The sequence below is a fragment of the Orbicella faveolata genome, unplaced genomic scaffold, assembly GCF_042242905.1.
Source record: "Orbicella faveolata isolate gen_17 unplaced genomic scaffold, um_ofav_v1 contig_4, whole genome shotgun sequence".
Lineage (NCBI taxonomy): Eukaryota > Metazoa > Cnidaria > Anthozoa > Scleractinia > Merulinidae > Orbicella > Orbicella faveolata.
In genome coordinates this window covers 2,705,502-2,719,712 of record NW_028301569.1, presented here as the reverse complement: position 1 = coordinate 2,719,712, position 14,211 = coordinate 2,705,502, and the positions used below count along the sequence as shown (strand labels likewise).

General features: G+C 39.5%; 1 protein-coding gene and 1 pseudogene across 4 annotated transcripts in view; both read right to left on the bottom strand.

Moving 5' to 3' along the window:
• LOC110065136 (uncharacterized) overlaps positions 1-2,292 on the bottom strand; it is a 34,704-nt gene extending 32,412 nt beyond the window's left edge. For all 4 annotated transcript variants that reach the window (XM_089275972.1, XM_089275975.1, XM_089275973.1 and 1 more), the window contains exon 1: positions 2,038-2,292. In XM_089275972.1, the coding sequence (XP_089132098.1) occupies positions 2,038-2,132 (95 nt within the window). In that variant the 5' untranslated portion in view covers positions 2,133-2,292. The remainder of the gene's footprint in view (positions 1-2,037) is intronic.
• Positions 2,293-11,547: 9,255 nt separating this feature from the next.
• LOC149100927 (uncharacterized) lies at positions 11,548-14,205 on the bottom strand (annotated as a pseudogene).
• Positions 14,206-14,211: the final 6 nt, after the last annotated feature.

The following is a 14,211-nucleotide window of genomic DNA, read 5'->3' as shown; positions in this document are numbered from 1 at the left end:
GAATGCTTTTTTTTTTTCTTGTGACACTCGCCACAATCTGAATGCCCGGAACAGGCTTCAAGTTCAAACAAACATTTTTTAACTTTCACACACTCGTTTTGCTTTCCTGTCAAAATGATACTCGGGGGAAACATAACCAAGTATCAGACACATCCAAGTGCTATTACCTAAAGTGGGGCTGCATTGCTTTTTTGATTTGATGTTTAGGGAAATATCAATTTTATTGATTCATTACCCTGGCAATAGAATGAGTTCTTGGGATGCAATAAATAAAGGTTTAAGCGAAGGCTCTGTGAGTGACCGTCCAGTAGCAAATATGGGGCCAAAGAGCCTATTCAACTAAGGAGTCTGGGGACATATCCCCCCCCCCTCCCCCCCGAGAAAATTTTGCAAAATTGTAGCATTTTTGGTGCGTTTTCCACGATTTTCAGCCGATAAATTTAATGTATATCGATTGGACTTGAACGATAATGCATCGTTTTCTTTGCCAAAAACCTAAAATAAATTGAAACAATAGATTGAAACAGCCCATACCAAACGCATCAGTTGTGAAATCACTCCTATATTTCGAGACTTTCAAGACACGGTATGTGCTTGCTTAAATGCAAACGAATCAAGGGGGATGGCTGTTTATGGCACATGCGTTTTTTAATTACCTTCAAGCCATGGTTATCTATAAGGGTTTTCTTGTAAGGGTGTTTGGTTAGCAGTGTTCATGATGAAGTTCCTATGCACAAAATGTATCAGCCTTGAAAGGGAACAATGTCCTTTTTCCTAATTGTAGAGAAAACCAGGTGAATGGGATTCCAACAGGACCAGTATAAAGTGACCGCCAAGTTGCCACTTAGGCGGGTACAGTTTGTAAGCCCGACAGTGCAATTCACTCCGCAGGAATTTTTTTTTTTTCACTTCTTCTTTGCACGATTTCTTTTTCAGTCAACCTCCCTGCATGATTTTTCGTTGTTGTTTTTTTCCCCACCCCTCCCCCACCCCCATCACTTTTCTAATGGTCCGTCCCTAAGGTCTTTGTAATGAAAAATAACTGCCAGGGAAATGATTTCAGTTGAACTGGTAAACTACATAATTCAAGTCAAAAAGGTTTTGGGAATGAAATAATTATCGATTACGTGTTTTATTTTAACAGGTTAACTAAAACCTAACAAGCCAGATTTGTCCCTGGTACAGCTGTACTCTCGGGTAGCCCTAGCTGAAAAAATTCTCTTGTAAACGCGGGCTATCTTTGACCCTCTTGCTTGGGTTAAACTTAAACTAGGATTACTCTACCTACTTGTAAACAGGCCCTAAGCAATGGTTGTTATTGAAAATGGAATTCGAAACATTGAAGCTCCCTTGTGCAGCATCTACCAAAGACCGATCTGTGACTTCTTAAATGCGCCTAAATGAATGTCGCGCTTGATGTAACACCACTCTACATTTGTATATTTGCGCTCAACAACATATACATGAAAGTTTCACACTTCAACTTTTCCAGCATTGGTCGTCCAATGTACCAGTTTGAGCCATTTGCAGTAACCCAAATTCGCTTTTGAAAATTTCGCACGTATAGTACCGCGCAGAAATGACCAGTTATACAGCTTATGGAAACAAAAAAATTAAGAAACAGATTATTAAGTGAAACAATTTGAACTAATTTGAATGCGATAACACAAATGACAAGGTTTGTTTATATGTCACATCACAAGCGATATACATTAGTTATTTAAAGTTAATGTCACGCTTTGTCTAACATCGTATCGTGTTAAAGAGGGTATATTTTAATGCTATTGAACTGTATGTACAAAATGTCCCGAGGGTTCATGAATCTGCTGCAGTGGTGTATAAAAATAATAAGTTTGCGTTCATACGATTACCGTTTGATAAGTTTCTTTGAAAGAAGTTTCGAACCGTTCAGCTCGAAGAACTTGCGCTTGCTTTGGTACGGCTCAATTGTAGGAGACTCGTTTCTCAAAGTCAGTTTTAGTCAAAGCTGCATTCACTTCAGAACTACATCAAAAATAGCGACTATGCATTTCGTACCTGCTTTCGTCGACGACGCGTTCATTCCCTTCTATCAAAGTCGTTTCCCAGTCTTCGCCCGTAAAATAGCTTTTACAACCTATTAAGAAGGCCATTACTAAGTCAGCACAGGACGAAGGCTAAGATTATCTTCTACGTTCTCATCGCGTCAAAATTCGTCCATTTTAGCAACAAAATTTCACGGTTCTTCACGCCACGTCTTGATCTCGAGACAGACTTCTTAGAAAGACAGGAAGTTTGAATGTCATGTGATGTCAACATACGGGACAATGTTATGTTCAACTGATTAAATGCAGGAAAACGAAACTGTACGGGGCCGCAAATGATCCCAGGACCCCATTGATAACAGTACTTTGTACTGAAGGGTTATCCTGAGGAAATATTCGATTATTATTATTATTTTTTTTCCTTGGTCGTATTTTGGCTTTAATTCCTCGGAAATGACTACTTGAGTATTCTAAGAAGCCAAAATTCTAAGCTATAGTTATGAGGATCAGCTTCATGACCAAGCAAGGCCAAGGCTTGCGCTTCGTTTTGACAAGTTAGCTGTTTGATAGATGTTTGATACTATCGCCACCGGGATTTCGAGAATGTTTACAAGTATGTGTTTTTCTAAGACTTCTAATTCAATAGATCGTCTTCTCGTGACGTGTTTTTATCCTCATCAGGCAAAAGGGGCGGTATATTTATATCTGTTTACAATTAGCATGCTTCGTTTGGAAACCAGAGCATTTTGAATTTCAGGGTTATGGAGGTTGCGTGACACAAGGCTACGATCGAGTTTGTTGAAAAAGATATACTTATCTCATGATTTTGAGGAGTCTTATTGGAAGTTAGAGCATTAGGAAAAGTGCTTATGTAAATGCTTGTTTGTTTAGTACTGATAATCAGTCGCCTAGAAAGCCAAAGTAAGTTCCAGTTGTTTACACTATATTCCGGCCGCCATATTGGTGTACCACGGATGTATACGAACATGGCGTTTTCTTACTGGGCTCTGTAAATTTCTGAGAAACATTTACGACGAATTTCTGAAGTTTGGGGAAACGCGCAGGCCTAAAACTTGGAGAAGTGTGTTATTTAGTTATCTTCTATAGCGTACATCACAATTTCTTAGCTTTTTCCATCGGTTGGTTTTCGATTTATTAAACTTTTTTTTTGTTGTTTGTTTGTTTGTTTTTTTTTTTTACTGCGTGACAGTGAAAACGATCTGTACCGTTCGAAGAACAAAACAGCAACTGTGGAATATTTTTTTGTAAAATGATTAAACATGTTTTTTCGTTCATAATTTTTGTACGTGTTCTCACCTTCCTCTGATACAAATCCATGCCATTTTTTGATCGGGATCATTTGCGGTCCAATACGGGGATCATTTGCGGTTCAATTTGGGGATCATTTGCGGTCCGGGATTATTTGCGGTCCTGGGATCATTCGTGGACCCGTACAGACCCGTACAAAACTGCTCTTGAGTAAATTATGGAAGTGACTGATGAGTAAATTATGGAAGTGACTGATGTGTCGTACCTAAAATTAAAAGAAATCGACATGTGTGACGTTCAAATAACGCCCTTGCCTTCCTATTGTCATTTATTTGAGACATCATAACTGAAAAGGTAATGTCTGTACAGAGCGAAAAGAATACTTTCATGAGGAAGACATAAATTGTATTTTCATCTTTTTTTTTTTTTTTTTCAGTTTCTTGCGCATTAAGGTAATTTAATTTGTAAGTTTTAATCTCACATGGTGTAGAATTCCGGAAGTAACGAAGACAGCGCCTCAAGTTCCATGCAGGGAAGTTGCCGATTTCCTACAGCTCTACTGAGCCAAAAAAGGAAAATTTAAAAATTAAACGAGGCTTACCTGTAAGGTGAAGTCATTGGTCAGGAGCGGAGAAGTCAAGCAAGCAGTCAGTCTTAAAAGGTCCAAAGGACACCGTGAGAATGGTTAATTACATGTGGTGGGCACGTGACTTCCCCGCTCCTGACCAATAACTCGTAGAATTACAACCAAACTTTACCTTACACTCGTTTAATTTTTAAATTCTACCTCGTGATTGGTCAAAGTCGCCACGAAGTCACGTGAGATTTTTAAAGCAGATGGCCATGACCTCCTGGGCAGAGATAACGAGAAACGGCAAGACAGAAGCACTCTCCTGTTAAGGCAAGTGTTTTTATTAACATCAACACTGAGTTTTCAGAAGATCAACACCAGAATTATCAGATACACTAGCCCTGATTGGCTTGTCGTAGAACTTGCTGAAAGTTCCTGTATTGGCGCATCCAGAAGAAGCCATGATTGTCTTCACTGAAACGTTAGCCGCCTTGGCAGCAGATGTGACAGCTGCTCGGGTACCGTGTGCACCATATTAATACCAGCATTCTCTTAAACCTTTTTGAGCCGACCAGCAATTGTATTAGTAGATTCCGAATCACTTATTTTAATCCCTTTAATATTTACATCATTTCGTACTGCAATAGCCAATATTTCAACACAAATGACAAAAAGATACCGAGATAGGGGGTCTCCCTGTCTAACCCCACGCTCAACGTTAAAACAGTGGGAGCATGGTCCATTATTTATTATGCAGCTTTTAACATTTTTGTAAAAAGTATTAACCCATCTTATAAGGTCAGGTCCAAACTTAAATAGCTCCAAACACTTTTTGAGAAAATACCGTAGAATTCCGAAAGTAACGGCCCCCCCGAAAGTAACGTTAATTTTTTATCTTTCTATTAAATCCCGAAAGTAACGGCCCCCCCGAAAGTAACGATCCCCCCGAAAGTAGCGGCCCTTTCAAAAATGACAACTCAAAAGCAATAAAATCTGTTGTATTTAATGTAACGCCTGTTTCAAACAGTACGGTAAGTGCTTAGAAATACAACTTGGCAGTGGGTTGAATAATTTCCTATTTTATTTATAGTGTTCTCTTGTGTGTATTTTCAAAATCGATTCAAAAACATTGCATAAAATAACTACCGTTGATACGGTACCGTACTAGGGCCGTACAGATTTAAAGAAGATATTGAAAGAAAAACTCTCTGCTATCAAGCGAAATGTGGATGGAACAGCCTGAGTGCGGGACTGATCAAAGGACTGAAACATTTGAACAGTAAGTATTTGTGATTTAATTTCATACTTACATATAAGGGCTGTATGTGCCAGATACGGTATGATCATAGTCAAATAATACAGTATTTAGTTCCCGTATAATATGAACGCTACTTTTCACTGTATTGTACACACGTTTGGCGCCATTTTTTTTGTTACAGTATGCTTTGGTAATAAATACGTAACGCCTGATCGCAGGTTAATACGTAACATGAATGACCTTTTCATACGTATCATGTAACGTGTCTTCTTTGTGTAAAATGACTGCCCAATTACAAACGTTTTTTAACCATCCGAAAGTAACGGATACCCGAAAGTAGCGGCTCCTTGGGCCTGCTAAATCCGAAAGTAACGGGGCCGTTACTTTCAGAATTCTACGATACCATTTTCTTTGCTATCAAAAGCTCTTTCAAAATCAATAAATAACAAAAGGCCTGGCAAATTTTTAGCGTGCGTGAAATTCATTATGTCGAGAATTGAACGTATATTCTCCCCAATGTTTCTTCCTGGAATATATCCAGGTTGATTATGATGTATTAATCCCGGCAGTAGTCGTTTCATTCTTTCGGCGATGACTTTCGAAGCCGGCTATCTTTGCATTAACGTTAAAAAGAGAAATCGGCCTCCAGTTTTTAGGTCGCAGCGATCTTGATCCTCTTTTTCAATTAGAGTAATTACAGCCTGCTTTTGTGATGAACTCAATTCTCCTTTTTCAAATGATACGCTAAAACATTCCACTAGACGTTTTCCAATAGAAGCCCAGAACATTTTGCAAATCTTCTACCTGCAATCCATCGCTACCTGGAACCTTATTTAGAGGGACGGAGTTAAAAACCTCAGTACATTCCGCCAAGCTAATCTCTCCCTCACCACTTTGTCTGAGTTCATACGACAGAGTTGGCATTGGCAAGTCTTCAAATTCGGAAACTAAATTACTTCAGTTTGCTGATGATACAACTGCCATTTTATCAGATTTGAACTCTGCTCAAGCCTTGCTTAAAATTACTTGACGATTTTGAGAAAGTCTCGGGTTTAAAACTGAATGTTATGAAAACAGAAGCCATGTGGATTGGATCTCTTCAGCGTTGTGAAGACAAACCTCTTAGATTCAAGTGGAAAACATGTGTCAAATGTTTGGGCATCTTCATTACATATGATGTAAAGATACTTGTTGAGAAAAACTTTAAACAAAGATTGAAGAAAATCGCACATTTAATAAATCTTTGGAAGTCAAGAGGTCTATCCATTTATGTCAAAGTAAACATTATAATTAGCAATTTTTCTCCCCAGAATGATTTATCCTAGCTCTTTCTTCAGTACGCCAGCCACGGTTATAAAAGAATTTAACTCTTTGGTGTTTAATTTTCTGTGGAATGGGAAAGATAAAGTCACCCGACGCTCAACGTACGCGCCTTACGACTCTGGTGGTCTTAAAATGATTGACTATGAAACCATTGTAAGAGCATTAAGATTAAGTTGGTTGAAACGAATAGTGGATGTAGAGTGTTATGGAAGCATTATCTTAATTATATTTTAAGCAGCGAGGGAGGGCTATTCTTCCTTGAATGCAATTATGACGTAGAGCAAACAAATATCTTGCCAACCTTTTACCGTGAACTCCTATCTTAGTGGGCTGAATTAAGAGAAATTGTTGACCCCAGTAGGGGTCACGAATACATCTTATGGAATAATAAAGAAATTCTGATCGAGGGCAAAACTGTTTTCTACAGACATTACTTTGATAATGGTGTAATTTTCACAAAGGACCTGCTTTATGGCATAGCAAACACTCAGTCATTTAGAGAAATGAAAGAGCAAGGTTTAACAAATTCAATTTTTTGGATGGACTGGCCTAAGACAGTCGGTCCCATTGAAATTAGGCGTTGATATACATAACTTCAAGACTGTCATTGACTTGGAAAATTATAAATGTAAAAACTACTACTATCATCTGATGAAATTCAAATATGAAAACCTTGGAAATGGGGTAAGCTTCGTCAAGAATTTGATTTAAGAGAAGACCAACATACCTATTACCTTTGAGGGTTGCAAGCGAACCGTATGTACGCTCTTTTCAATACAAAGTGTTAAACTACATCATGTACATCCTCTACACAAATGACCGTCTTTTTAAAATAGGATACGTATCAAATCCAAACTACACCTTTTGTCAAGAGAGTCGCGAAACTATTCATCATATTCTATTTGAATGCTCTTTCTTCAAATGTTTTTGGAGTATCGTGTCCTCTTGCATTTTAAATAGGCGGGGTACCTCTCGATACGTGACATTATGATAAGTATTCTGAAGAAGGAAACGGATTTGATGAACTATATAGTCATTCTAGGAAAAACATATCTGTGGAGCTGTAGGTGTAAAGGAATTAATCCCATCTCTAACGATTTCAAAAGAATTTTGGAAATCAAATATGAAACGGAAAAATACGTAGCTTTTAAGGCAAATAAGATCAGCCAGTTTAAAAAGACTGTACTCACATCCCAGATTTCTTGATATCGAGGCAAGGATGGTCGCACGGTGAAGACACCGTTAAGAAACTTTGTCACTAGAGGGTTATTTTCAAAAGTGCCTCCCTCGGCGGGAAAGATGACAGTGGGTAAAGCAGAGCGGACAGAGTTGATTGCACAGTAGAAAAGTTGCTTTTGGTAAAGGTCACCCAAAAAGTTTATCCCATCGACTACAGATGCCAAAAGGGGATTAATTTTCTGTCCACGACAGTAAAGTTCCCATCTTTATAGGTATGATGTGTACTGCTTCTGGGTTCCTGGTTTCCTTGCTTGTAAGATGACGTCTGAAGCTGTCGTTGAGAGGCCCCCACCTGTGAGATTTGCCCGGAGAAGTGGCAAAATAGAAGCTTTATTGTCTCGTGCAGTGGGTGGAGAAGGCCTGGACTCGAGGCAGGTGTAACGTGTCTTTTTTCCTAGGAAGAATAAGGGGAGATGCAATGAGCATATTAGCGAGGTACGGCCACCATGGTTGAGTGACCCTGTGGGGTACAACAAGACCTGTTGCTCAGTCCTCTTACACTTTTGGCAGAACTTTCTGAGTTACACAGAAAGGGGGAAAGGCAGAGAAGGCAAGGTTTGCCCACTTTATATAAAAAGCATTAACAGCATATGAATCCCCTACTGCTTGTGTTCGTCATGGCGTACCTCAGGGCTCAATTCTGGGTCCCTTGCTTTTCATCGCCTTTATTAACGATCTTCCGCTACATGTGAGCTCGGCTCAAATTGACCTATACACAGACGACACGACGTTAACCTCCGCTGCTAACTTTGATTCCGTTGGTGTTTTACAAAGTTCATTGACTACAGCAATTTCTGAGGTCGACCAATGGGCAACAGCTAATAAACTTCCTCTCAATGAGAGCAAGACAAAAGTGCTTACCATTACTGGCAAGAATTAACCATGACCTTGCTGTAGTTGTTAATGGAAAACACCTGGAGAATGTTCGTTGTGCAAAGCTTTTGGGACTAGAAATCGACCACGAACTAACATTTATCCCTCATGTGGAGAAATTGAGTAAAAGGCTCTCGCAGCGGATAGGCATTTTAAAGAGAATTAAATATTGTCTACCTCTAAAACATCGACTTATTTTCTATAACACCATGATAAGACCGGCAATTGATTATGTAAATGTGGTTTGGACGAGCTGTGATAAACATTGCCTTAACCGTGTTCTAAAGTTGCAGAAGAGGGCTGCTAGAGTTATTCTAGACGCCGATTTTCAAGCCTCCTCCGTCAAACTGTTCAATAAACTAAACTGGATACCATTTTTTGAACAGGCTAAACTAACTAAATGCTGTATTATATACAAGCGTTTACAGGGGCATGTAGCAACCTATCTTAAAAGTTTACTTAAGCTTACTAGCGACACTCATTCACGGCAGACTAGGTATTGCTCACCCTGTTATCAAACGTAAAACTGAAGGAGGGAGAACGTTTACTGTGACTGCCTGTCAAGCCTGGAACAGCTTACCGCTATCAATGCCGAAAATAGCGTCACTTAATTCTTTTAGGAACTCTCTTTGGAAAAACATTTTTGAAGAACAGCAGCTTTTAAATCATTTTATTCTGTGATTTAGTTATACTTTTTGTACTTTTAATTGATTTCATCTCTTATCTATTGTGTTTTTATTCGTTATATTATCTCATAGTTATGCCATAGTTTTAACATCCGTATTGTACATAATTTTTAGAGGGCCACTGGTTTGTTAGTATTTTTATACTATTTTAGTGCCAACCTCTTTAAATAAAGTATTTACTTACTTACTTACTTACTTACTTACTTACTTACTTACTTACTTACTTACTTACTTACTTACTTAGTGTGGAGTACGCAGGCTTAAGAAGCTTTGTGAATTTTCTGGGGCAAAAAAGCCAAGCCATTGGTTATTTATCCAAAAGCGTGCTTGACGGTAGGAATCGACAAGTGACGGCCAAAGAGTGCTTTTGCTGGGAAAAATCTGCGCTTCGTCCGATATGTAAACAAAGTCCAGTAAGATCATGCGGTAGAGGAAATGTAGAGCGCTACGTTGTACAAATGGACGTAGCTGGTTTAGCATCCAACGATTGGTGTTTAGTGGAGATATCCACTTAAACTCGGGGCAAACAAAGTTGTTGTTAACAAACAGGAAGTAGCACAAATTTTTAGCGCGCACCTTTAATCCTTCTTGAAGGACGATGATAGTTCCCGTTTTACCAGTCATCCAAGTATCTCGGCTATACAGACCCACTGCTCTGCAGAAGAAGGTTTCCAGTTTCGTTCTGGAAGTCCACCTGAAGCTGAACTTATACTCAAGTCTCATGATCCAAAAAAAGCAACTGGCTATGATAAGATACCGCCAAGATCATTGCGGGATGGTCCTGATGCTCTTCCCTATCCGCTATCTGTTCTTATCAACAAGATTATCGACTCTTACTCTGTGCCGGCTGCTTGGAAGCTGGCCGAAATCTGCCCCATCTACAAAAAGGACGATCCTAAAGATAAATCTAACTACCGGCCAGTGTAGATTCTAGTTACTCTGGATAAAGTTTTTGAGAAGGGTCTTGCATGCCAACTATCTGATTATTTTAGTTCGATCTTGTCACCGTTTCTGTCTGCGTAAAGACGGGGTTACAGCTGTGAGGCGGTACTTCTACGTTTGACTGAGGATTGGAGGAATGCACTTGACGATAACTTTGTTGTTGACGCAGTTTCTATGGATCTGAGTAAAGCTTTTGATATGATACCGCACGACCTACTCCTTGCCAAGCTGGCTGCCTACGGTGTTGCTCCAGTGAGCCAGCCCCTCCTACACAGTTATCTTAAAGACAGGTCCCAGCGTGTCAGGATAGAAGACGTAACATCTGATGTTGTTGTTTTTCCTAAGGGTATACCTCAGGGGTCGGTTTTAGGGCCCCTCCTTTGTAATTTTTTTCTAAATGATCTGTTCTATTTTGTTAATCGTGCTAATTTGTCCCACTATGTTGATGATAACCAAATTTATTTCAGTGATCGCGATCCTGAGGTGGTAAAGTTTTTAATCAATGGCGATCTCGCTGTTGCGAAACGTTGGTTTCACGATAATAAGCTAGTGCTCAATCCAGAGAAATGTAAATGTATTATTCTTCCAGGAACCTATCCTTGCGATTTTTCCTTTAGCATTAGTGATGTGCAGGTTCCTATCGTAGACCATTTAGAACTTTTAGGCGTAACAAAATTTTAGCAAACATATTGGCAAGATTATTAAGAAAGTTGGAAATCAGTTAGATGTTTTGAGCAGGCTAAAGAACACGCTATCAATCTCTTCGAAGATGTGCCTTTACAACTCATTTGTCATGTCTTATTTTACTTACTGTTCTGTGATTTGACATAATTGTTACGAGTCTGATAAGCGGAGGCTGGAAAGGCTTAATGTGAGAGCTCTAAGGTGTGTCTACAACAAACGGATGGCCCCCTATGGTGATGATGACTACGGCTTAACATTGTCCAATCGTCGCCTACAGGACATTCCCATATTAATTTTGAAAGCTGTAAACGGTATATTACCGGGATATATAATTGACTTGTTCGTCGTACGTAATAATGTGACGTGCTTGAGAGGCACCAACAAGCTCGTAGTCCCACGTAAGAAAACTACAAACTTTGGCTTAAAATCTACAACTTTTATTGGTACCAAAGTGTGGAATTCTTTACCGGATGAATTACGTTTAATGACAATCCTTAAGGGGTTTATGAATGCTGTAAGAGAGCTAAATTTGTGATGTACAGTTTTCTATGATTCGCTGTAATAATTGTAAGATTTAGGACTGTTTATTGTTTACTTAGCTCTTATTAACCGAGCTGGAGGTCTGTATAGGGAATCTTGACCAAGGTCGTGAGTACAGACCAAACACCGTGAGGTCTGTACACAAGACCGAGGTCAAGATTCTCCCATACAGACCGACTTAGCTCGGTTAATAAGATGTTTATTATATGGCAAAGAAAAAACCTTTAATTCGTTTAATGTAACTGGTTTGCTGACATTTTGCTTGCGAACGGCGATGAACTTAACTTAAACCTGCCGAAATTTGCTCGTTCTCTTTACTTTTTTTTGTCATCAGGCTTTTTGGCACTTCCATAAATGATTGAGAAGAAAATAAAAGAAAATAGTGAACATTTTTGTATTTTACTGTGCTACTTTTTCAACGCAAAATGAAACCGGTCAAGGTGCCCGTCTAGATGGGAAAATCTAGACCGCGGTCAATATCGATTCCAGCCAATCAAATTCGTAACTTCGGTAGTTCCCAGTCCTTTGAGACACAGCCATATAATAATTATTGATATAGTTAGAATGTTAGTCATTAATTGATCTTTTTTTTATATATATATTTTTTTTTCTCGGCATATTAGCATGACTGTATTGCTAGGGGCCTAATCAGCCTCATTAACCCGAGTTGAAATAAAGTTACTTACCTTACTTTAAAACGAGTAAACTCGTACGAATTGCCCCTCCACGTGGATTTTATGTATTTTCGGTCCTGTTTAGATATGGAGACCGAGTAATACGCGTCCTTTAAATCAATAGATGCCATGAAACATCCAGGTTTCATCATCGCAACAGCGGTAAACTACGTTTACGGTACCGATTCAGTGATATTAAATTCAAGATCATGCGATATAAAAACCATCTTTCTTGGGACGAAAAACTACCGGCGAAATAAATTCAACGCTGCTCGTGTTTTGATTGCTGGATCACACCTTTCTCGAGCAGTGAAAGAATCTCAGAATCAATAAAATCTGCTTCCTCTGGAGACCATTTTGGTTGCAATAGAGGCTTAATTTGTACGAGAGTTTGATCAAACTCAATGCTTTGTCCAGTGACGGTTTCCAGAATGTCTGGATCCGAAGTCAGTTTCCGCCATTGATCAACATGGTTGATAATCTGACCAGCCTGAAAATGTTCGGCCCTAAGCCTGTAATACTCCACAAGATATGGTAGCGTTGAGCTATATTTGCATACCTCAAGTTCTGGTATTAGGTCAACAAAGTGTTCTACTTCCTCTGTTGTTGATCGGCACGCTTCGTGCGAGGGTAAAATGGCTTGGGCTTGTGCTGCCGACACTGTGTTGGCGTCGCTCGCGATAAAAAAAAAGTCCTGTTATGTTGTTTAGGCTCATTCTGGCCGAAGCTTTGGCCGTAATAGGTACTCCTTGAATGATTGGAAGTGCTCGTTGTGTTACTTATCTTATTTGTATTTCGAATGTGGTTCAGCTGGGTCTGCAGTTCGTCTCCAAATAGGTGTTCTGTCACAGGCACGTTCGCGGAACAAAGGTCGCCATAATTCTTGTGAAGGTACGGCTTGATGTCCTCACGGTGAAGCTGCGAAAGTTCAAAACTGACATGGCCTAACAAAGCGATAGCGTCCGTAGTCATTACCACGAGCTCGTAAACTTTCCGGCAAAGGTGCTATCAACTTTAGCTTTTAGGTTAAGCAGTAAATCTGTGGGTTTCACAGCGATGTGGCCAACCTTAGTCAGGCTTTTTCTGAAGGCGGGAAAACTTGAGATCTTTCCCTCGTGCTGTCCTTGGAAGCTTGTTCCAAATTTCTTCGTTGACATTTGGGACAACAACTCTGCCACAGTTGGCTGGGCGATGATTTTTCTCGACGTTTGCTTTCAGCTGGTTATCGCTAAGTTTGTGAAGCCAGCTTTTGTTGGCGACGTTTGCAAGCTTTTCCTCTTCTGGGGTTAAGTCGCCGTTCATTTTTTCAAGAGGCCAACTTTCGTCGGCCTCTCTGCTTGCTAACCGAACGCAACTGACTGCTTGCTTGCCACGCTTTATCTCACGTGACTTCGTAGTGACTTTGGCCAATCACGAAGTAGAATTCCCTGTCCCTAGCCAAAAGAGTCTCTTCCAGGCATTGAGCTAATTGGGTGCAACTCCAAAAGCGGCGAGCTTTAAAATGAGAGAGGAGTTTAGCGCATGTAGCTTTCTCTCTTATTTTTTCGCTCGTCTGGAACGTCTGGAAGCGGCTACAGCCGAATTAAAGGTAAAGATTTCCCGCGAAGGTAAAAGATGCTATCACACAAAAACAATGAAATCTGTTATATTTAAGCACGGAGCCTACTTTGCTTAGTCACGCAGATGTTCTAACCATGCAACCATTCACTCTCAGATGGAATTAAGGTTTTGTTTTGAGGAAATTCAAAGACAAACACCGAGATCTGGGCATAACAAAATACAGCTGGTACTTCAATAGCTTCTGCTCTACCCTACAAACTGAAATGAGCTTGGTCAACTTTTTTGCAAGTATTAAAATTAGCCTGACTAAACTCGTTTAAAGTTGATAATTCAAAAGGCTTTTTACCGTCAAACGAGATTAGTGAGGGTAATTTAAATGCACACAAAATAGTTTTAAATTGACGGCCAATTATGAAAAGAGTCTATAGAAATCCGAAAGCTAAATGATTGGAAAATAGGCGTTTTTTAAGTTTTGTTGTAAAGAATAAGCAAATTAGAGGTTTGACTACAATTTTATAGCAGCTCATCAGATTGGCATAACAATACAAAGAAGAAATTATAATAAAGG